Consider the following 26,048-nt stretch of genomic DNA (forward strand, 5'->3'; position numbering starts at 1 on the left):
TTTATTGTTGATAAGCTTAGTCCCAGCAGTGGAAAGGGTGTTGTGAATCTTTTTCCTAAGTATTAGAGTAAGCATAATACAAAGATTTTTCATACTTTGCAAATTATTTTATACTTCTAAATTTAGTTCATGTGAAATTTCCATGTCTTTGTTTGCTTAAAAATAATTAAACTGAATTATTCCATTCCTGTATACACTAATATGAAAAGGATTATACTTTTTATTATTATAAACACAAGAAAAGGCACAGCTTGCTTTAGATATAATTAAAATGTCAATATGAGAATTCCCCATTGTGTTAGTGCTCTTTCCTTATGCATATTTAAAACTATGGCAACATGAATGAAGAATAACATTTAAAGTTGGAGTTTTGCTTCCAGTCTACTCAAATGAGAAGCTGAATCCTGAAGGGTATGAATGAGGAGCAAAACTATGCTTTTGGCTAATAAGATTGTAAAGAAGTCCTTTTTAGTCAGCAACTGGTGAAAATAAATCAGCCTGAGCTAAATAAAATACTAAGAATACAATATAAAAAGATGTACCCCTGGGTGTGAATATTCTTGATAATTTGGCTCTACTGCTTTTTGAATAATGATGGAAGATAATATTTGTAGCTGAGAGTTGAAATGTGGAATCTTGGTGCTGTCTGAGTTTAGCTCTTTTCCTGCAGACATTTAATTACCAAACTAGGGAACAACATCAGTCCTAGCATGGCCTTTAGAAAAGAATACCCATGGATATCTATGATTATTTGAAAACAATTGGGCCTCTTCCTCCCAAACTTCTTGATTTTTTAAAATGACAATTTAATATTTAAAAAAGCTTTCCTAACTTGATACCTTTAGAAATTTTGGAGTTCAACAAAATCTCCAACCCACATGAGCATCTCTCACACACCTGGACGACACTGGAGTCAGGAAAGCTGATGTATTTAATTAATCCTCCTGGTGATCTATAGTGATGTGATATCATGGGATTCTGTTAGCTTACCCCAAAATCATACAATTAAATGTATGATTAAAATTAAAATTTCCAACTTCAAAATAAAAACAAGAAACTCTGAAGTCTCAGTTAAAGATTTATTTGCCATCTTAAAACTCTATTCAATGTTGAAAAAATCTTGGTCTGATCGAGCAGATTCTGTCCTTGAACTAAATCTAATAGACTTTTTTCCCTTCCATTTTGTGTCCAAAGATATACCCGAAGAATAAGAAGGCAGTTACTTTTACTATCTGAAAGGGAATAAATGCTAACATGCAAACTATTGGAAGAGTTCAGCTGAAATCAGTATCTGTGCACCTTCTGGACTTTTATAGACCATTGTATAGCCTTGAGCTATTTTACTTCCAGATTGTTGGTATTACAACAATTATTTCACAAATTCAATTCCCACATTCAGTTTAATAAAGAGAAAAAAACCTCTCATTTTCAATCCTTTGGTATAATTTTAATTGTCAACTGAAGATCTTTTATGTAAGATAAACTATTTCATTTCTTCAAAGTTCAATACAGGTTCTATTCCAAATGTGAGCTGCAGATAACACAAACAACCAAATTTTAAGATGTTCTTTTACATCAATTGTGATGTAATTAGTCAAGTTGTCTTCACAAGCTATAATAAAGCTAATGTGTTTCTATTTAGCTTTTTTCCCCTTGTATCTTTTACCAGCTAGCTTTTGATTTCTTCAGATTCCACAAAAATCATTCTTACACAGAGAATGGTTGAGGTGAGCAGGAAAAGAAGAAGAGATGCAGGCAGAAAGAAAAAAATGGTTGCAGAATTAAACTGGAAAAAGTACATATTCTCTTGAGTTATTATGACAAATGAGACTTTGGGTGACTTAAAGGCATTTGACATAATCCTAAAAGCCAGTTGGACTGCAAATGGTTCCCTACCACTGAAGAACCAAAAAGTACCTTATGCCTTTGAAGTGAGCAAAAACAGGTTCATAAAAGTGAAGCTAGATGAAAGACCATAACAAAGATGAACACTACATTGTAAGTGAAAAAAGGGTAAAAACTGCTGTGGATCTTACAACAGGATAAAATTACAACAGGATGAAAATTTTCTCAGATCCTCAATCTGATATATATACTGGATTATTTCTCCAATAATCTCTAGCCTAGCACACCCCCCCCCCCCAAGCTTTTGGGCACCAGGAACTGGTTCATAGAGAGAGGATTTTCCATGGAGCGGAGGGGGCATGGTTTCATGTGCTGCCTGCATTCTTGCCTGCATTCTGTTTTGCTTGTTTGCATGGCCCAGTTTCTGGCATGCCACGGACTGGTGCTAGTCCATGGACTGGGGTTGGGGACCTTTGCTCTAACTCAGGGGTGTCAAACTGGCAGTCCGCAGGCCAGATACATCATGCACAGGCCACGCCCACTCCAGCTCCGTGAAGGGGGAAATGTTGCAATATGTCACCTGAGGGCAAAAGCCAATACATGACTTCAAATGGGAGCAGTAATCCAACATATCTGGAAAGCATATTAGAACGAGAAAGGCTGAGTTTTGTTTCTCTAATAAAATGTGTTGTGCAAAATTTCAAGGGTTAAAATGCAACAATCAATTGTGATTTTGTGTCACATTGGGCATAAAAATGGTCACCAAAATGTGCATTTATTTGAGGTCTTAAGAGGTCTTAAGATTTTGGGAAGGCTCTTCATAGTTTTCATTACTCATGAATTACTTTGAGCCTTGCATTATCACATGGTAACAATTAATCTTTTCAATTAAATGTTAATTCTTCAACAATTCTTTCAATTAACAGTAACCTTTTCCTACATTTATTTCATCTATTTTTGTTTCATTTATTACATGGATGCTATTCATAATGTTGATAAACAATGTCACACAACTTTTAATTAAAATATATAAGTATAAATAAAACAATGTATATAAGATCAGGTTTAATATATAAAACTTTTAGAAATAATTGAACAAAAGAATTCTCATCTATTTTTAACAGTTCCTGTTAAATAAATCCGTGTTATCAGGACCAGATGAATAGAGAAAATGTAAGAACCTCAAGCAACACTAGGTAAATCCACAGAAAATGCATTACATGTCCTAAGTTTTCAATCTGGATATGCTTTATATAGCATGAGTGAAATACAAGCAGAAGCATTTCAGATTTATTTTTGACAGACGTGTAAGTGCCAGAAACTGGACTACTTTAAAGCTAACTGGTTTCTGCCAAATTTAACAAGGCAATAACCTATATTGTTAGAAGTATTTTGTTTTTTGTACTGAAAGAGTTACGTACAATTCTTATTAGAAAATAATATGGTTCTATCCATCCATATGAGTAAGCACTCTAAGACCAGTGTTCAGAAGTAATTTAACACATGTTTGGGACAAACAAGTCTAACTCTTATTCCATAAAATATTCCTATCTTCCTGAATTATGAACTTTTTAATCATCACAATTAACTTAAAACATGTTACTGTAGTACAGTATTACGGGAGCTGAGAAAGCTTAATACCAACCGGTACATCTTTGCCAACTAGAGGCCATATTATGAGACTAAGACAATAAAGATGAAATACATAAATTAGTAAGATCACAGTATAGGAACTCTTAGCAAGGACTGCCCTTAAAATAAAGGCTACTCAACAAAATAAGATTGCTATCATGGAATTATGTCTTCAGATAATAAATTTGTATTAATCATTATGATTTAACTTAAAAGTTAACTTAAATTAAACCAGAAACACTTTGTTTCCAAAGCATTGATATAGGGATTGCCAACTATCTGTTGGACTCATTTAGAATGCTGATGAAGCTTCATAGACAGCATCACCAAACAACATTACAAAACTTGATAACTTTTATATATTATTTAAAGAAAATCATATAAACCACATTGCCTATTTGGCACAATGGCAAATTATACGCCTTGTGACAATAGATTAGATTAGCAGAAGTGGCAAATCCCCTGCTGTGGAAAAACCAAAGTAAAGAATAAGTTAAAGGTCCAGATGGAGGTCTATGAAAATAAGAGAAGGGGATCATCACCCTGTGAGTTTAGGATTAATTTTTCCTCTAGGGTTAAAGCTGAATTAAAAATATTCCATTGTTTGCATCTGAATAAATGTATGATACAAGGAACTCAGCTGTTAAACACAAAGGAAGAAGGGCCATATTTTCTTATTTGAAATATATCCCCTTGATGAGCATGTACTCCAGGCTTAAAGATAAAGGGATTCTCTGATTAGATACAGAAAACTGTTGAATATGAGAGACAGACATACTGCAAAAGTAATGGACACTCAGTAGTATTTGAATAGAGCTGACCTACAGTGGCTGGTTCTAAAAGTAAAGTCATATGACTCATAATCCTCCTTGGGTCATAATAACCTTAAAAAAATCACATATGGCAGCAAAGTTTCAAAGAAAGGGAGAGAAGAGTTGTGAGTCCCCATGGGCTACATCCAACCGGGTACTCTTTTGTTCCCCTAGTCTGTTCTCTCTATAATTTTAGACAATGTACCTTTCATCAAAGTCTAGTAGTAGGAAGAAGTTCAGATTTAAAGTTGAGAAGCAAACAGTCTTAGTACGAGAGACAAGCTCCACATGCAACATGCAGACCCAAAAGACCTGGATTTATTGCTTTCAGATACACAATAGGAGTGTGTTTAATGGCTGTGGTATAAGAGTTCAACTCAAACAGGCTGCCACACATAACAGATGTACTGTTTCTAGTTCATTAGCTAAGAGTAAATGAAACCAAGGGACTCGCAACTTTTCCCCAGAGTAAAGGTTTCCATTTAAGTTCTGTTATTTGAACCTCTATGTGCAAACACCATTTGCTTTTTCTAGCTGTAAAGAGCACAGAATATTGGTGCTTGACTTATCTTAAAGGAACATAACATAATGGGCCTATTTCACATATAAAGAACAGGGAAGGTAGAGAGCGGTAGAAAGAAAACTAATAAGAACTAGAGACAGATCAGTCTTGTTCATTTGTTATAAGTGCAAGAGAAAAATACTGTATCTTTACTGCATAATTTTTAGGTGTTTGCATTTGACTATGGCATTTGACTTTGTGGGGTGCAAGGAGATTAATAAGTGGAGGGAAAATTAAGGAAGCTCAAGAGGACTTTGGGATAGGAAACATTCAATGGTGTAGAAGCAAAGATACCATAATACTGACATTGATCATTGGAAGAACAAGGCATACTATTTCTGAGATGCTAAAGGATGAAAATTATGAATGTGAAAATAGGATAACAGATACTGTAATGAGATAGGAATAATCATCTACATATAATCTTTATTAATCTACAGAATTTGTTTAGCTGTGGGGGAGATTACTAATTCTTTTTTTCTTCTATAGTTTCCATAATAACTACAACTGTTTTTAAATATATATTTCAAAGTGTTCAAAGTATTCTAACAATTACATTGGAAATCATCTTATGACCATTTTGGAGGATGAAAAATGATATTATAAACATTGTTATTAATACAAGTATATAATTTTAAACCAAGTTGTATTTATAATGAAATAAATAATATAGTTTGTTTTTGCTTTGACTGAACTTCAGAAAACCTCAACAGTTCACAAAAACAAAAGTAGCTAATATATATTTTTCATTTGTTTATATGAATACTTTTGTTTAACCAATATAATAGCTAGAAAGGTTCATTCAACTCTTCATCATTTTCAAATCTTCTAAAATGTAATCATATACTTCTAAAAGTCCAGTAGTGCCATAAGCTAAATGAAACCTTACATACTCATACAATTATTTAATTATTCAAAGAAAATGTTAGATCACAATAATGACTTTCCAAGAGCATGTATACAGAACATACTTTTGAATGGCTCATTTAATATTTTATGAACTCTGATGGAGAGCTAAACCTATTTCCAAGATAGGTTCTTTTCCCATTTGGCAATGAGAGGAAATTGGAAAGGAAATAGACCACTAATTTGCTCTAAATCAAACAACTACAAAAAGATGTATACATGAAATAATTCAGTAAGTGAGATAATAGTGCCAAACTGAAGGAACTATAAATGTGAGGACTGAAATATAGTTCTGGTGAAGAACTAGAATCTTAATTTTTTCTCTCTCGATTTCTACTCTTAAATGTATTTGATTTACCTCCCATTTCTGCATACAGAGTGAATACCTCTCTTTCTGTTTTTCTAGGTGCATTACATAAAAGGCTGATATAATGCACACTAGAATTTATGTAGCAATATATAAGATATATTTTGCAATTCTACTTCACAGAATCAGTGGATATTACATTTTGGAGAAGGATGCATTATTTAAAAATTGCTAGAAGTTGACTTTTCCTCAGTACATAGAGTAACATCTCACAGCACTATCTAACAAACACTTCTACTTTCCTTTTCTTTTCTGGTGAAAGAGGCAGCAATGATAAATATTGTAGAGTGGCTCCACTACTGTATGTATCAGAGCATTAGCAATTGAGATCTATATATCTGGCAGGTAATTTCTTCCTTTCTAAGACCAAGTATATGTGCTGAACATGCCTTAATTCTGTCTTTCACACAGTGCACATTATGGAATAAGCATTCTTTATTAGTGACAAAAGCATCTGTTGTCTGATCAGGCACTGACCCTGTCAAAAAAAGTATACAGACTGGGATCATGTGCATCATGCAGTCCTCAGTCCCATTTTAAAACTTTCCAAGTGGATGCTTTTTAGCTGTGAATATACCTACTGTTTGTTTCAATATCCATTAAATGGGCTCTAGTAGATCACCCGTAAGGGAAATCAATTCTTGACTTGGGCGTGGGTGTGTGTGGGGGTGGAAGCTTATTGAGGCCTAAACTGCGAGCTGCCATAGATTTACCCATAAAAACAAAACAAAAAAACCCCTGAATATAGTGTTTCAGATCTACGTTTTCCTCTCCAAGCCACAAATGCTGAAATTAGGCAAACTAGTTTATTTTGACTATTCTTTTCAGTCTGGTATCCTAGATATGAAATGACTGGCAATTCTGGGTCATAATCCCCCACATCTAGAAGAGATTGAAGGGAAAAACACTGCTTTAGATCACATCAATATTTACAAAGCAGTTCATATATCACTGTAATTTTAATAATTTAAATATACAGCCTTATTCTATGTAAAATATTGGCCTGAAGGACACATTTTACAGCATTTTTAAAAACAGCATTTTTAAAGAACATTTATCTTGTTCTATCAATTCTATGTCCCAGAACTGTCAAGCCTGGAATTCTTAATACTTTCCAGTTTTTACTTAACATTATTAAATCTGACTGTCCTATTCTCTACCCTTTTGTACAATCTAAATCAAAGTGTTATGTTCTTCAGAGTGTAAGGTCTCCCTTGAATGCAAAAATAAGCACATTTAAACTAATTTGCCTGCAAAGTATTTTTTTAAAAATATATAATTGAGTTTATTCCATTTTTCCCTGAAAAAAATAATAACGAAATAATGGTTCTCTTTCTACTAAGAGGCTGGAGAAGGGGACAATGCATTTCATAAAAGCAATAAAAATCATGAAGAAACTGAAGAGTATGAAATAAAGTATAAGTAAACATATTTATTTTAAGTTCAAGATTTTTAATGTTACTCAAGGGGTTGCAGAGAAACTGTAGAAATGTATAAAGCTGGTATAAAATGGTGCTCACCACAGGAAGCAAGAAAATAACTTGAATCCTAGAAATCTGGTGCCCAGAGTTTGAAATTAGTACCAGGAGGAGTGTGAAGGTTAATAGAAAGAAAAGGAGAATAGATGATGAGATAAAAGAGAGGGACATCAGGGGGCATTTTCTGAAGGAGACTACCCAAAGAAGTAAGAAGAAAAAGCAAAACTTAGAATAGGAAGAGAAAGTGCGGAGTTGTGAAGAAAAACAGAAGTGTGAGGAAAAGGTAAAGGGAGAATGCGCAAAAGCTGTATTGCACTGCTATGTGTTCTTCTGATGTGAGGCAAGCTTAGCCTGTAAAGGGAATTATCCAATATGTCAGCTAGAGAGAGTACTGAACTTAAGAAAGCAAGGATAACTCAGTTAGGAAGGAGGCAGACTGGGACTGGAAACACCAAGGAACTGACTGGATTTGGAGGAATTAGCAATGCAATCCAAAAGAGCTCAAGTTGCCAGAAGTGAGATTTCTTATAATCTGAAGAAGGAGATATTGAGCAAGCTTCAGGGCACCAAGATTACAGTCCATTGAATTCAATAGTTATGATAACTCTGGTTGTTTTTTGCAGTTATTTTTAATGCAAGTAATAAAGTGGAATTGCTTGTTTTTAATTTTGGCTCCATGAAAATATCAAAGTATAATTTTTGGTTCATAGCTACAAATTGACCTTGAGTTTTATTCAGTCTTAGGGAAAGGATGAGAGAAGTCCCTTAAAACATACTTTAAGAGAGCGTAGGCAGGGATGGGTTGCTGGGGGTTCGCAGGGGCTCAGGAGATCTTCTAGCTAAGATTCTGCACAATTCAGAGAATGCCTAAATTCCACTCCTGGCTGGCCCTGGCTACCCTACCCTGCCCCTCCCAGAAGTCCCCACACAGCCCGTTTTGGATGCAGGTAAGTGCAGGGCATGCGCAGAGGCTTGGGAAGGGTGAAAAACAGGCCTCCCAGAAGTTCGGGAAGGCTGGAAATGATCCAGTTTCTGATTTCCAGAAAGCCTCTGGAGCCCGGGTAGACTATTTTCGCCCTCCTGGAGGCTCAAGGAAAGCCTCTGGAGCCCCGGGAGGACAAAAATGCTCCCTCCTGCTGACTAGGCCATGCCTACCAAGGCCACACCTACACAGCAACTGGGCAGAGAACCTGTTGCTAAAATTTTTGAAGTCCACCCCAGAGTTTAGGACAGTAGCAAGTTTGGATAAAGGGTTTGGTATTTGTATGAGATAAAACACTGACAGGAACTTGACTCCTGGGAGTTTTCTTTGGGGACAAAACAAGGCTACTGAAAAAGAGCCAAAGTAACTTATTTGCATACATAAAACTCTAGCTGGGATAAAGCAAATCTAGCTAAGAGAAACATTCAGTCATAACAAGATAGTTATCCAGCATAAGTGATATGAATTAGAAGCTATGCTATTAAACATAACCCTCTCCCAAGAAAACACCTGCCAGGCAACACAGACTCAGAAGGAGAGCAACTACCTCTCTGTAGAAAGGTAAGAAGAAAGCAGGCCATGAAATAATAAGTTCCAAAACTCTATGATTGACTCAGCAGATGCAAACTAACTCTTTTTCAGTTGCAAACCTGAACTAAGCCTTAAGATAAATTTCCATAACATGTGGTCTGTATAACATTTTGGGCTTTAGAAATAGAATTTCGATCCAGATCCAAATTGGCCGTGCTGGCATAGAATTTGGGAGATTGTAGCCCAGCACATTTGGATAGCAGGTTGGAAAAAGATACTTTAGATGGAAAGTTGTTGCCTAAATTTATATATAAGGCAAGAGTATGGAGGCATTTCAGCAATTTTGTGGCTAGACTACCTTCCCAGGATTTTATGGATGTTCTGTACTTCATCAGGTCCACAAGATATATCCTAGAGTAAATAAGATGAAATGAACAGGAAAAATATTTTTAAAATAAATACTAAAGTCAATAAAATGACTGAATGTTGTGTTGCTTATTAGCAATATATATATATATATATATATATATATATATATATATATATATATATATATATATATATATATATATATATATATATATATATGTTTTCTGAGGTTCTCGTGGTATTTATATGTGGATCTTTGGTTGTTCGGGTTTCTCCCGCGTAAGATCGAAGTATCTAGGCAGCGTTTCGATGAAGTCTCATTCATCATCTTCAGGCTTCTGTCTCCGGCTCTGTGCTTTTCAGAGTAATGTGAGATTGCAGCTGCTTCCTCCTTTTAACTGCCAGTGGGGGTGGGACTTGATTGGGTGGGGGCTTGGCTGTGTTCTGATTGGGTGGGGGTGTGTTCTCATTGGTAGGGGGTTTGGTTGTGTTCTGATTGGTTGGGGGGTTAGCCGTGTTCTGATTGGTTGGAGGCGTGTTCTGTTCAGGTGGGGGCTTGGCTGTGCTCCGGTTAGTCTTAGTTGCTGGGGGATTTGAGCTGGTGAGTTGTGATCTTGCTGTTTGGCTTCTAGTTCGTGGTCCTGTTGCATCTTCATAGTGGGTGTCGGTTTGCTTCATGTATGGCTCGGAGGGGTTTGAAGTGGGTAGTGATGCAGCTGTAGTGCAGCTTCTGGTCCATGGTCGTGTCAGCAGAATAATCAGAGAAGCCATAGAGATAGAAAAACGCCCACACAGCATGAACAAACGAGATGACACTTCCCGCCTTCCAGCCATTTGGAAACCCGCCCTCATGAACAGACGAGTACCTAACATGAAGAAGGACACCAGACCCACACCCATGAGAGCCACACAAGATGCCACCACCACACTTCCATGTAGAAAACAGACTCTCACCCACTCAGAAGATGAGACACGACCATGGACCAGAAGCTGCACTACAGCTGCATCACTACCCACTTCAAACCCCTCCGAGCCATACATGAAGCAAACCGACACCCACTATGAAGATGCAACAGGACCACGAACTAGAAGCCAAACAGCAAGATCACAACTCACCAGCTCAAATCCCCAGCAACTAAGACTAACCGGAGCACAGCCAAGCCCCCACCTGAACAGAACACGCCTCCAACCAATCAGAACACGGCTAACCCCCAACCAATCAGAACACAACCAAACCCCCTACCAATGAGAACACACCCCCACCCAATCAGAACACAGCCAAGCCCCCACCCAATCAAGTCCCACCCCCACTGGCAGTTAAAAGGAGGAAGCAGCTGCAATCTCACATTACTCTGAAAAGCACAGAGCCGGAGACAGAAGCCTGAAGATGATGAATGAGACTTCATCGAAAGCGTTGCCTAGATACTTGAATCTTACGCGGGAGAAAACCCGAACAACCAAAGATCCATATATATATATATATATATATATATATATATATATATATATATATATATATATATATATATACATATATATACACATACATACATACACACACACACACACATATACATACACACATATATATACATACATACATACACACACACACATATATATATATATACATACATACATACATACATATATGTGTGTGTGTGTGTGTGTGTGTGTGTGTATGTATGGCATTCAGCTTTGTTGGGTATTTTCCCACATCATTATTGTAGTTGTGCTTTTAAAGTTGTAGCAACATTTCGGCAGAATCTCATCTGCCATCATCAGGCTTCTGGCAGATGAGATTCTGCCGAAACGTTGCTACAACTTTAAAAGCACAACTACAATGACGTGGGAAAATACCCGAACAAAGCTGAATGCCATACATGTAAGTACACACACACACACACACACACAACACACACACACACACACACACACATATATATATGTGAAATGGTTATTTTTAATAGATTTAGGACCAATCTTGCCAAGTCCAACCAATAAAAGCAGACTCATGATAAATTTTCAATAGAAATGATACACTTTTCAATATTTTATGTCCAAGACAGATCAATCTGTTACCCTTGCATTTGAGAGAGGGAAAAAAATCAATAAAGGGGAGAGGAGACTCTGAATTTAACGAAGTTAGATAGGCAAACTAATAGCAATTAAATCAATTGTTCCAACAAAAAAATAGCCAAAAAAGTTTATATAAGAAGCTGGACATTCTGCAAATACAACTGAAACTATAGAAAAATTTAATTAATTATTTTCTGTCTGAATGAAGTAATAGTGAAAGTTCAAAAGGAAATTAAATTTTACATTTTTGTTTTTGCCCAAATTATAACTTGAAAGCAGTTTAGTACAGTAATTAAGCTGTCAGCCTTGATACCCAGAGATCAATGAGTTCCAGTCCTGCCTTACGTATAAAGCCAGCTGGGTGGCCTGCACAAGTCACTGTATCTCAGCCCTAGGAAGAAGGCAAAGGCAAACCACTTCTGAAAAACCTTGCCAAAAAACTGCAGGGACTTTTCTAAGCAACCTTCAAAAATTGGACTTTCAATTGACTGGAAGAAAAAACAAGAACTTCAAATCCCACTTTCATTTTTTCCAATATTCTGTGGTGTAACTGATCCAGAAAAGAGTCCTCAGCCAAAACAAATAGCTTAATTTCTATTTCTGAGGAATTATACTTCAGAAATTACAGAATGAAAGAAGCAGAGTTCAAAACACATGAAAAGGAACCTAAGGAAAGGTGTATCAGTAAATATTTTGTGTGGGCAATGTAGTTTGCAGATACTCTTACATGTTTTCCTCCCTTAACTTTAAATTTTAGGAATGATTAACCCTAAACCTAACTTTAATATTGCTCTATGAACAGATCTCTATGGAATTCCTAGTTTAAAATAAATACAGAACAGACAAAAATCTATCATTCCCTGAAAGGAAATCAAGTATATGAAAAGAAAAGAAAAGCATCAATTTCTCTCTGGTGATCTTGGAAAATTGATGCTATTCCACAAAGATGGAAGAGAACCGTTCATAATATTGCTTGCAGAGCCGCAATGAATTTTTTTAAAAATACGCCAGGAGGTTGTATTTTCTTTTTAGAAAAGTGTTCTTAAGTTTGTAACATGTCTAGAATAGAGGTATACAAATACATTTCCTGAACTCCATGCAGCTCCACAAAGTCCTTGGCATGTTTAAAGTTGCATTTTTATGTAAAAAAAGGAAAGCTATTAAGCATATGGGCAGCAGTCACAAATCATTTAAACTATGTTATATTTTAATTAAACATCAATTTATATTAAATGAAATTCTATTTTTGTCCTGGCCATAGCCACTTTTTGAAGGGTTCCTCCAAGCTGTGGATCAACTCTCCTATAGAAAACGCCTTGTTTTCTGAAGACTGGAACAAAAGAGGCCTTATGTAATATATTCCTCCTTTATAGTGCTCTGAAGACCGAGAGCACACTAAGGACTCAGGATTTTTCATTTACCAGTCATCCATCCATTCTCCTTCCATTCTTCCCATGGTGCTGAACCAGACGTGACTTCTCTGCATTATTATGTTAAGCAGCAGTAGCAGCAAAAATCAACTAGATCAGTAAAATGTATCAGCCAAAGCCTATCATGCATACATGCTCAGCAGCAACTGAAATTTAATGGTCAACCCTTTCAATGGTCTTCTAACCCCAGAAAGAGGAGCTATTGGCTAACTCATCTGACAGTGCTTTTCTGATCTTACCCCTCATACCATTGAAAAGGTTAACACAGTGCATGCGCAATGATTCCAAGAGCCAAGCCTGAGACACACGCCCCCATGCCTTTTTATGCTGCCACTAGATACAATACCTGAGGTTGGAAGAACTTCAGAAGTGTAGCATCAAATACAAGGAAGGGAAACATGAGGAGAGAAAGGAAAGAGAGAACACAGAAATATATAAAACTGCTACATAAATACAATCTACAAACATGGCAGCCTGAGGCTATAAGAAAAAGAAAACATTTTAACAGATCATTTCCAATCAATAATACTATAATGGCCATTAAAACCCGTACAAGAAGTTGTGGTAGATACAGTTCCTTTCTTTTTTTTAATCTGGGGATTAACGTTCCATTCTGTTTATGGATTTAATTCAACAAGACTACATACCGTTAGCTTTGATTTATTTTCCTTGAGGATTAGGAGAAATTCTACTCAAGTACAATTTATTGCAAGTTCATTACCATTTCTATGTTTGTGATGGATGAGGCACTATAGCATGAAAATAAGCACAAGTCAGTGGATTTTTTTCATTCTAATTACCTGGCTCAAATAATATCTATGCAAAATGGAAGCCATGGTTCTTTTATCATCATCCACCCACCCACCCACCCACCCATCCACTCAATGTTTCTTAAATTTGTAGTAGAAAAGAAAACGGCAAGGCTTGTTTCATTTCAGACAACTCCAAAAGCTTAACCATGTACTGGCCGTGGTCTATAGAGATCATTCATTAATAATCTGAGGAATCTACTTTTATTTAGACAGCCTGACAAAAACTCACTTGTGAGATTCCTTTGAAAACCTATAAAGACTCTTGGTCCACAAAATAATTGCAACATTTATTGAATCCTTACTGAATTCCAGTTGTAACACTCCACAGTTCTATGCATACTGGCATTCAATCGATAACATAGTATGGCTTTTTGCTAGATGTCTGCAGTACTCACAAAGCAATGTGAACAAATGCACAATGTTCTTTCTTTAACATCAGCATGTATATTGTAACTACAGCACATAGCAGCCACAGCTAATCATCACTGCTGATGAGTTCCAGGACAGCATGTTGTTTATTTACACTTCATCAGAAATTGCCTGAAGGAATAAAGAAAGCTAACAAACCCAGTGTGAATGGCATACATCTGCCTATGCCTCTGATTTTGGGCAAACCATTTCTGATTTTGACCACATGTAGCAAACAAGTTATTACAGTCAAAACGTTGTATCAAAATAGGAACCTCAACTAGCATCACACTGAGTTTGAATCCAGATTCAGCTTTAAAGTATAGTCAACGTAAATCATAACTGGTACACAATGTTTTCTTGGAAACTTTCCCTTTTATATACATGAAGACAAAGGAAGGTATAATGTACGTGAGACAGAAAAAAATGGATTCAGTTCCTTTTTGTACTGATAGACTGTGGTTTGTTATATTTAACTGCAGATGCTATACTTATAATCTCAAACTATTTCAGACTCCAGAAATAATTACAAATACATTTGCAATGGTTGTATGTTATGGCTGACAGACACATTCAGATTACTGACAAAGTTATGAATACAATAGCTATCAACATCTAACAGATTCAAGATTAAAGCTTTTATAAAAATAGATTAGTATTTTAATACTGATTCTAATACAGTAATGAAATTATTGGATTTTTATCATCCATGGATCTTTAATTTTTAAGAAAAATCCAAGTTTGGTGTATCAAATGACTGCAGAGAGCAACACAAAATCCAGTTTGCAAAGTAATTCCCATTCATTGCCTGCCAAATCATACATTTTTCTCCTGCACAAGAGAAAATACTTTGGGTAGAAATGATTGGCAAGAAATATATATAAAATATGTTGAGTGATTGCCTGCTCAATGACAAATGTGAAACAATTCATGTTTCAAATGTCTATTCAATGGAATGATTTTTCCCACATTTTACAATTGGGAAAATAAAAAGCAACAATTAATTATATAAAGCACAGGCCTAAACAGAAATTGAGATCTTCCTGGAAATGTGAAGAATGTTAAGAGCAAGCTTTGTTTTGTTTTCACTTTCCTGAGGGCTGTTGAACTTTCACTTAGTTTAACAATTTTTTTTCACAAAGAGTGTTTTATTCTACCATGAATCTAGAAGTTGTGACTTTTTCTTCCTGAGGGTCATCTGTTGAACCAAAAGGTGCTGGGAAAGGGCAATAATGCATTCCTAGTTTGTCTCTTATAGAGGAGATCGGATCTATCTGTAATATATATTTCCCTATAGCAATGAGCATTATTTAAACTGCTGAATTTATAGACACGCTCTCATACTGTGTAACCTGATTTCATTACAGTATTATTATTTGCTTTTTATTATTTCTAATTTCAAGTGGAAGTATTCAAATTACTGTATATATTCTTTCCTCAATGAGATAGCTTGAGAAAATTATATTCCCCATTACTAATTAAATCATCCTTTGATAATTAGGAAATTTTTCTTATTTTTATATTGCTTAAAATATACCCCATGTGGGAAAGCGGTTTTCCTTGATAGAGAATTCATCTGCTCTAAAAGAGGAGAAATAATGTCCTTCTGTTTTTGGCATTCAATCACTCATGAGTCTGGGGGCAACATTTTAACCAATTTTTCCCTAATGGCCTAATTTCCGGGGGAAATTGGAGATGGAATATTCCCTTTCTTAACAATTCCTGGGGCATATAAAGAGACCTTTTCCATAACTGCAGAGGTATATAATCATTAATGTTCCACCAGCTATGGTGATTTCAACTCCCATTATCTCATACTATTAGAAATAGTGTTCTTGAAATTCTTGATAGTGGATAAAAATGTCAAATCCAGTCTAAACATCTGGATGACTGTGCAACCAACCATAATAATAATTGGGACCAAATCTAAAGTCCTACAGCTGACTGGGAAAAATCACGGATATGAATATAGGATGGGAGGGACACATACTGGAAAGTAATACATGAAAAAATAATTTGATATCCTGGTGGATCACAAGTGGAATATTACCCAACTGTGATGATATTGTAGAAAAAAAAGTAAATACATTTCCATACTGCATCAATCAGGCAGGGGAAGGATACTACAAAATCTCCATTCCCATCCCACTCCAGGGGAAGGATACTGTAAAATCCCCATTCTTTCTCCATCCCACAAACCTATTTTCCAGCTTTGTTCTCCTGTGCAGGGCAACAAAAGAAGACCCAGTCGATCAGCTGGGACTTGGGAGGCAGAGAAGAGGTGGGGGCAGGGCCAGTCAGAGATGGTATTCTGAACTACTCAAAATTTCCGCTACCGGTTCTCCAGAACTGGTCAGAACCTGCTGAATACCACCTCTGATACACATACATACAAAAGAAGAAATTGAATAATGAAATTACCATGCATGTACAAATAATATGGTGATTGGCATTAGAAGAATTTATTGGAATATTGAATAATTTAACAATGAAGGATTATAATTTAATACAAATATAAGCATTAATATTAGAATTATATAAACTTGATGAATGTGAAGGATATGATTAATGTTGTTGTTTCTGTTTACACCAAAATGTATGATGCTTAGGTGCCACACTGTTTATATATTGATGTGTAAAAGTAGAATAAATAAAAAAATTGATTATATAAAAAAGAAACAATTATAAGGATATAGACTTCAAGTGGACATCAGGAAAAATTCTTAATGATAAAGAGTTACAATGAAATATATTTCAGGAGAAATGGTGGGCTCTCTTTTTCTGGAGGCATTTAAGTAGAGGCTAGATGGTAATCCATTGGGAATATAATAGATTCCTGCACTGGACAAGGATCACACTAGATGATTTCCATGATCCCTTTCAAATCAAATCTTAAAATATGATTCTAAGGGGGAAAATAATTTTATTATCAGATTTGTTGCATAAAATGTTTAGGTTGGATTGTCTTTCTCATAGCAACATATACAATCCAGATGCTTGCTTGTTATTACTGTCACAATATTATAAGGTTCAAAAACTCTGGATCTATTTCAGATGGAAGCAAAGCTTGTGGTGCCTTGCTTCTCTAACCAAGGATTTCATAGAGTGGAGTGGAGCAACTGTTGCCTGAATGAGTCTCCCTTGTTTTGTAGCTTCTAGTTCTCCCAAGACTCTTCAGCCACCAAATCACTTTTTTTTTTTACTTTAGCACTTTATATATGTATATTAATACTTTGAAAGGCTTAACACAACCAATTCACTGAAAAACAACAAAATAATTCTCAAACACCCCCTAACCCAAAGACTGAAAATTCTGGCTAGATGCTTTTTGCCGATGTTCCTTTACTACCATACACATTTCAGATACTCCCATCACGCTCCCCAACCCATTAGGTGTTAAGAGTAACTTATACTTTGAGCTTAGAAAGTGGATTTGCCACACAACACATTACCAATCATTACCAATCAAAGATGAAGACCATTGCTAATCACACCCAAAGCAACGTATAAAAAGCAGAATACTAGGGACTGGTTAGATAACAATTATAAAATGAATATCATTTGAAAAATAGCAATATAGAATACTACCTAAAATATAAATGATGGTGGTAATGACAAAAGAAAAATGATAAATCTATGAATGATGGTGGTAAAGACAAAAGAAAAATGATAAATCTATCAAGCAATTCCCAAGGAAGAATACTTTCATAGTATTGAAGGGACAGCAGATTGCCATAAATAAATGAAGATACCTAGTAAAACGATATACATAAAACCAAAAATATAAATAGTGGAATGTTGGTCTGCTTTAAAATATGTTAATATTTAATAGCATCATGTCATAAGTGAATAATGAAAAAAATGAAGTCAGAAAATGAATGATATTGTCTAAAATACTACTCCAAACAACCTTTTAAACCAATATTATAGGATCAATTGTCCATTTTTAAGAACCTCGGAGGATTATTTTATTATTTGAACTGCTTTCTTTTGCAACTCACTTATTTTAAGTATTAAAACAATCTACCCTCCTTAATTATAAATGCAAAATTTAACCAGTAAAACATAATAGACATATCAGTATGTTGGTCTATGTTTCTATATAAAAATTGGCTAGGAACTGCATTAACTTCATTTAAACACAAGTGATGAAAAACAAGGCTATTCAAATGTTACTCTCCTGGCCTTTCATTGGGAAAGAGTTAAAAGATAAATAGTATAAAACTGAAGATAGTATAAAACTGAAAGGATTTAGATAGAGAGCCTTTAGGATTTATTGAGCTACTCTTTGGAAACTCAAGGTTGCTCAAAACTATTTTACAAAAAGCCTATTTTATTGCAGTTGGAAAAAATGACTTCTGTCCAATCATTTCCCCAAGGAACAGTACCAGGCAATCACTTGAAGTCTTCACCTGTACACTGAGTCTTTTGAAATCAGAGCAATAACAACAGTACAGTGGCAAACAGGGTCTATGGAATATTCTTAATTCTATTGTGAATTCTATAACCAACATGTACCTTATTTCATAAAAGACTCAAATGAAAAAGAAAGGAAACGTCAAGCACTTGTATTCCTGTCTCTTAGCATCTTGGTCATGGCCATAATTATTGTAGACAGTAGTCAAAGTTCTATTTAGTCATTCTAAATCACGTCAGCGAACAGTGTATGGAGTCAGGCCTGTTCTCTGCATTGTTGCATCTACTTCTTGTCTAAGTGTTGGGGGAAACTAAGCAGCACAATCCTGGTCTCCTACTCCTTATCTTATTGGCTGCATTATTTAAAATGCTCAGTTAAGTCTCTTGAAAACATCATAATTTGTTCTCTCAAGCATTTATTCAGTAATTTGCAGAAAATTTCGGAAACTAAGGAAACATGGTTGGGCAAGATTCATGCCCACAACATACCAGGGCCGAACTTCACATAACAATGTATCAACTGCCACCTATATATTACAAAAAGTTTTCATCACCATTCACACCTCCAGCTCCACATCTCTCACACTGAAGAGCTGCATCTGCATCCATATCACTTACCTTCATTCAGTGGAATTGGAGATTCCCCTGTGGCAGGCTCACCTTCTCCAATCTGTGTCCTGCCACGCAGATTGAACTTGTAGCGTGAGATAGGATCCGTCCTCTGAAGTAAAAACTTTGTCTCATTAGAAGAGAAGACCTCTACCATTGTTCTGCCAGTTTTGGATCCATTAACTGAAGAGAAAGGCAGGCTGTGTATGCTTCAGTCTTGTTTTCAGAAACATGCTCACCTACACATTTGACCAACTGTTATCCTAAGTTAGCACCCAACACAGGCCCTGACTTTTGTTAAGATAGCAAAGATGGAAGTAAATAATAATAATAATAATAATAATAATTGAAAATATGAGAAAAATTAAATAATAACTATTATGCCAGAAACTTATATTAGATATATAAGACTCTTCAAGGAATTTGTTAGTATACAAAGAATTCTTTGGACAAATATGAAATTTGCTCCTATCAGGAGCAAGATGTTTTAGGAAGTCACATGCTTTGAAAGACAAATGAAACACATTTTTGAAAATACCTTTTAAGTAAGCAACTTTTAACAGAGTTGAAAAGTACATTTCACAGAGAAATGTTTCCTCACAATGATTCCTATGAAATGCTATTGCATTAGGATTCAACTTTGAAAGACTGATTAATAAAATGATAAAAGGAAAACAACAACCAGAAAAATGAGCATGGGACATACAGGCTTGGTATCTAAGAGTGTATCCAATAAGAATGCCATTGGGATGCTCAGGATGTTCCCATTCCAAGGTGACCGTTTCCAAGTTTGGCTGACGAATGCGGAAATACCTTGGGGTACTGGGTACTTGAGTAAAGTATAGTTGTGGAGAGAGAAGGGAAGAAAAAAATATATATCAGGTAACAAAATCTAAAATGCAGATAGTGCACATAGAAGTATTTGGTATAGATGGCATAAATGTAACTTATTAAAACCACACCACAGTTTCTGTGTGTTTTTAATAAATACAATCTGGACATTCTGCAAAGGATAAGGCTATTGTTTTATTTTTGCATTCTGGATAACTATGCAGTGGATGTAATATGAGTGTATGCTGTGCTAATGGCCTAAATAATAATGAGGATGAAATTGTCAGCTATAAATTATGTTGAGCTCAAAAGCCAAACTTCTTATCTCCCATTTAAAACTATGGAGTTAATCAGTTGGGTAAGCAGTTTTTATCACATCTGTCTATTAAGTTGAAGATTTATTCTTTCTACAATGAGGCTAACTCTGCTTCTTAAGATGAACATAAAAAACTATCAGAATAGGAATTATGACACTCAATATTAAGCAATAAAGGTCACTTTTTATTCATGACATGTCTGATGAACTCAAGCTAATCACTTTGAAAAGCCATTCATGATGATGCCAAAATGAAGCAACAGGATATGTTAGAAAGAAACCGCTGTCACTGAGCACAGCTGAAAAGACTTATCAAGATTGATGTTAGCCCTCTGGGTAGACCAAAGTAGGAAACGGATTCCACAGGAAGACTAGAACTATACATTGAGATAGATTATAATAACAGAATGTTGTAAGCTAATTGTGCTTTACTGTTCCCTTCCTATACCCCAAGGAATCAGAGATAACCTTCCTAAGTTTCTTCCATTATCATCTTATTTCCTAGGACTCTTTCCTTATATAGTGATTTTTGTCAAATTCTCACAAGGTAATCTCCCTGATTCTCCATCAGGTCTTCCTTCAGTGAGACCAACCCTTGCTATTAGGGTAACCATGTCAATCTTTTAAGTAATACAGAGTTGGGCACAAATATTCGGCATAAAAATGGCTAAAGTTGCTGTACATTTCCCAAACTACTAATTTCTATTAAAATTGTATATTTAATTAGAAATTTGTGGTTGTCCTACAAATCCTATCCATTTCAACTGAAAACTAGTCAGAGCTGTTTATGTTTTTCCTTATGGGGGAAGTGTCCTTTTCCAATTCTCATTCCATATTGAGATCTGAGTCAGAATGGGCAGCTTCTGGAAACATCCAGCAAGGGCTGAGCTACTTCTGGAATTTTGAAACAGTCCCCCGAACCAGAAGGACAATCTCTGTTGATCCCTAATGAAGAGTGTCAGATTGTATCATAAGAATATATGACCATACAATAGCAGCTTTAACTTAAGTCTTCTATCTGGTGCATTAAATTGTTTCTTACTGAGGATAAACCAGACTTCAGAATAATAGATTACAAGATTACTTGTCTAGTAATCAAATTCAAAGAGCTCTGGAGAGGAACTACTGCCCTAAGTCGCCTTATTCATAAAAGGGGTAACATATAGATTTAATAATAGTCCTATCTGACATCATATAGGCAGACTCCTACAGTAGAACTTCTCTCTTCCTTTGTTTTCCAAGCTTGCATTTTGTAGGCTTGAGAGGACAGTAAAAATGAGGCAGAATCTGTTCTGAAATAGTGCTTGTTCCACTGGAAAAACAGATGCTATTTTATCCTAAGATTTCACTTTTCAAGAGATATAACCAGATGGATTCTTGACTAAAAATACTAAAGAATTTCTATTCTATGTGCAGTTCAATTACCTTAGGAATCACTGCAATTATATCAAAATATTAGTCACTTTCTTACTTAACACAGGGCCCACCAAATACGATGACCTTGAAGCATATGCACAGATCAGGGCTGTGCAAATAAAAAATCTAGATGATCACTAGAAAGGCAACAAAGAGATAGTGTTTTCAATTTCTCTTTTCTCTTATCTTATCGTTTTTGAATGGTAGCTCTACAAGACTACAGTATATAGAACCTATTACTTATTCCACAACATTGGGCTAACAGAAACTCCTCATCTTCATATTTCACACACAAAAATGATAGATTTTCCAAAGCTGTGTAAATATTAGGGAGAAACCTACCTCCTTCAGGTGTTGTGAATTCGAGAATCTCACTCCGAGGCCCATCTCCTCTCCCGTTGACTACAACCATTTCCAATTTGTAGTTGCTGTAAGGAAACAGCCGGGACACTATGCCCCGTGTCCGGTCTCCAATAAAACCCATAGACTGCTTTTTCTTAGAGACCCATAGATTCTTCAGCAAACTACTTTCTCTCCAGTAATAAGCCTTCAAGAAACAGGTAAGGCAAATAAAGCTTCTCTTGTTTTAGCGTTATTAAAAATATACTTGCGCATTTTCAGCTTTCACACAAGAATTAGCTCAAGCATAAAAGTCATTCCACAAGGAAGAAGGAGACCGACAACATAAAGTCACGCTACAGGATTAACAACAACCTATTTTCTCTGCCCCTAAAACTAGACCAGGATTTCAGCCTTCACAATGTTCATTCTTTTTTCCTCTCACTGATGACTTCATAGTTTGACACAAAATGTTGTCTGTCCAAATTCACTTGTGGCCAGTAAGAGTCCATTAATTTTGAGATATAAATGGTATGAGAAGAAAAAGATGCAAAAAGAATATCCTGTGAAAAAAATGTTCAGATTGGAAAATGTTTTAGAATAGATTTCTCTCACCTGGTGTTTTAAGCAACTGTCTTTGGTGGCTGGGAATTCCGGAAGCTGAACTCCCAATACATCTGAGAAACCACGGTAAGAGAAAGCTAAGGAAAAAATATGCCATTGCCACAGTTCCAACAGGGCTTTTAACATTGATTGGTTTTTTTGAGTTTTTTGGTTTATTTGTCTGTTGTTTTTTGTTAATGTGACAAAAGCTGATTTTAAAAAAAGTTTTTAAACACAATCATCAGGATAAAATCCATTTGCTATTGTTTTGGGAGATCATTATTCAATTAGCACATTTATTAAATTCTGATTAGGCCGAAATAGAATGTTCACATGTTAATTAATAAAACATGCCAAATGCACATGAAGGATGACACAAAAGTTGGGAAACCATCTGAGAAGCTGCTTTTCTTAATCACAGTAAGTCAAATTCAGGAAGTTCAGAATGAAGAAAGAAGCCAGTTCTATATTATTAGCTGAAGAGGTGTATACAGCATAGGAGCTACTCTGAACTGCCCTTTTGTTCCAAACCAATCAATGATCAGATGATTAAAACTACTGATATACAGATGATACAGCATGGAGTATGGATAGGTTTGGCTAAATTGACCAAATTATGACGTTTCGTACAATGATTCATTAATTTTTTTACTTTTCGAATGTATAAGTTTGCCTTCAGATGACAGATTTTTTTTTAAAATACTACAGTTGTATTATGCATGAAAATAAGATTTTAAAAATGTATAATAAACTTTGGAAAAATGAGACTATGAAGCTTTGAAGCAAAAAACGCATAAATCCTGTAAATCCAAAGCTGGATTAAAACGTATCATGTTAAATGAGGTAAGACTGCAAAAATTCACCAAAATATTAAAATGAACACTGCTAAATCACCCCAGCTTTCTTCCTGACAAAGAAAAAAATTAATTTGACTGTCAAGTCTTGAAACCTGCCTCTCCACAACACTCAGCATTGAGCCCAAGAAGAATATTGTTCTAATATACCATATTTGCAGTCAAAACTTACATCTGCCTTAAGTATAATTAGCGCATAGGTACTCTTCTCCAACGTTTAGGGCTACAACCTCTGGACTTCTCAGCCAAAATAATTGTGAATTCTGAGAAATTTAAAGAAGACATTCATCTGAAATGGTATAGGGTCTCCTCCTTGAGCAGGGGTTGGATTAGAAGGTCCCTTCCATCTCTACTGAATTATACTCCTGGACTCTCTAGGAAACACTTGGTAGAAGGTAGTTGCAACTAAAAGATGCCCTATTATTGAGTAATGATTTTTCTCTGGAACTAAAAGAAGAAGAAAAATATTTTGGATCTGAATTTGATATATGTTTTCTTTGCTGTAAATACTATCTTCTTAAAAATGGTCTCCATGTCTTTCAGCAGCTTTTAGATCATTTGTGTCATCTCCATTTTACTATGTGCAACAGATCATCTCGTCAGTTATCATTAGTGACAAGGGTTAGCCATATTAATAGTACCAAATAGTACCAAAATTATTGGGATTTGGTTGTGCTCACTCTATATTCCTTGAGCTGTCCCTGGATGGTTTCTGGGTACACTTTACTCCATTGAAGGCTGATTGCTGTACTGTTTACAACTTTGAGCCTAATATCAGTAGGGGCAGCCTTAGGATCTAAGTGTAAGGAATAAAGCATATCAGAAATTAACAACCCAACAATACCTGAAAGAAAATTAAATATGAGAGAAAACTATTTTTTTTTAAGCTGCAGAAGGTCCTTCCATATCACTGTGTCAGTAGTTGTGCTATCTTGTCAAAAATACGATGCTGCCATCTCATGGACATGGAAAGTAATTTCACATTCACACAGTTTTTGTATAGTGGCGGGACTAATCCTACCACCATTTTTTAAAAATTTGCTATTGACATCACATTATTATAGTACTTATAACAGGTTCACAAAATTAATGTTACTAGCAGAAACCCCAACTTTTAAAACCACTTTATGGCATCACATAAGCAGACAGGGTCGTCCAAAATCATTATAAAGATGAACAGAACACCACCAATTTAAAAGGAAAGAAAGACATGGGGGGGTGGGGGGAAGAGCTTAGTTCTCTCTCACACACATATACACACACTTTCAATATGATAGTCTAAATGTGCATCCATAGAAACCCAATTATAAGGTAGAATTATCATCATCATAAGGTAGAATTATCAATTATCAGATTTTACATTTTGTCAGTTTTGTTAATCTAAGATATTCATTACATACTCAAGCCTACAAGAGCAGCCTGAACACCATATTATATTATTTCCTGTGCAATGCTCTACATATGTTACTTAGTAGGTAAAACAAGAAATAACACTGCTATTTATTCTACCGAACTGAATGATTTTAATGAAAAGTGTGTGATGTCTTGCATCCAAAGGAAAGAATCTGGCTATTTTATTTCCTTGTTTTCTCTTATTTCAGAAGTCAAGCTTGTATTTTTACCAACAGATCCCAAATGTTTCATGAATAAACATTAAATTGATTGAATTTTATATTACAATCATAAACCATTATATTAATTGTAAAGATACAACATATATATTTGAAACTGATTATAGGAAGGAAGGAAAGAAGGAAGGATCTATTGTGGCAAAAGAAACTTCCTTGTAATCATGAAAATGGATAAAGCTTTAAAAGAAACTTTGATTTTATGACTGTGCTGTCTGTAGTCCTGAAACAACAGTGCTTATTCATACTGTCCCACATTTGATAATGGGTGGTGATAATGGGTTGTATGAAACATGGAAGTGGAGCTTTACAGCTACAATTATTCCACCAACCTCCTCTTTTTCCGTGTATTTTTTTCTTTCCAAATGTGTATTAGAAAGAGCCATGGAGCACTCTCTGCCACTTGCAATATTCATGATAGGCTAGAGTTAAGACAGTTGGCCCCCACTGTAGCCTTCATGTTCACAGGCTACAGTAACTAAAACTGATCTCATAAACTCAGACTGGTTGGTCTAACCTCAGCAAGTATCTTAGTATGTCAAAGTAGTTAACAATCTTATTGCAATAGGTACTCAATGACCAACTGATTTTATTCCAGAATTAGTCCTCTTTAATGTACATCTAGTTATGATATAGAGTATAAGGTTTTAGACAATGAACCTTCAGTTTCAAACAGTCCTTCCTTAGGTAAATAGTGATGGTGGTGAACCTTCCAACTATCTAGATTTACATAAGGTCAAGAAGCTGAGGCTCAGATAAAAAAAAACAGAGATTGATTATGGACAGGTGGTTTTAGGTCTAAAATAAGGAGCCTGACCTTGAT

General features: G+C 35.4%; 1 protein-coding gene across 16 annotated transcripts in view; it reads right to left on the reverse strand.

Moving 5' to 3' along the window:
- The window catches only part of NFASC (neurofascin), a 167,971-nt gene that overhangs the window by 27,968 nt on the left and 113,955 nt on the right, over positions 1-26,048 (reverse strand). For 10 of the 16 annotated variants that reach the window (XM_087929425.1, XM_087929439.1, XM_087929428.1 and 7 more), the window contains 5 exons: positions 24,278-24,393; positions 22,144-22,348; positions 19,945-20,067; positions 19,248-19,421; positions 13,340-13,354 (listed from right to left, as the gene is read on the reverse strand). The exons of 3 other annotated variants lie outside the window; for them this stretch is intronic. In XM_087929425.1, coding sequence (XP_087785551.1) covers positions 13,340-13,354; positions 19,248-19,421; positions 19,945-20,067; positions 22,144-22,348; positions 24,278-24,393 — 633 coding nt within the window. The remainder of the gene's footprint in view (positions 1-13,339; positions 13,355-19,247; positions 19,422-19,944; positions 20,068-22,143; positions 22,349-24,277; positions 24,394-26,048) is intronic. 3 more of the 16 variants (XM_087929435.1, XM_087929433.1, XM_087929431.1) reach the window with 1 other exon arrangement.

Source organism: Pseudonaja textilis, chromosome 3, assembly GCF_049901715.1.
Source record: "Pseudonaja textilis isolate UNSWEBS1 chromosome 3, rPseTex1.2, whole genome shotgun sequence".
Classification (NCBI taxonomy): Eukaryota; Metazoa; Chordata; class Lepidosauria; order Squamata; family Elapidae; genus Pseudonaja; species Pseudonaja textilis.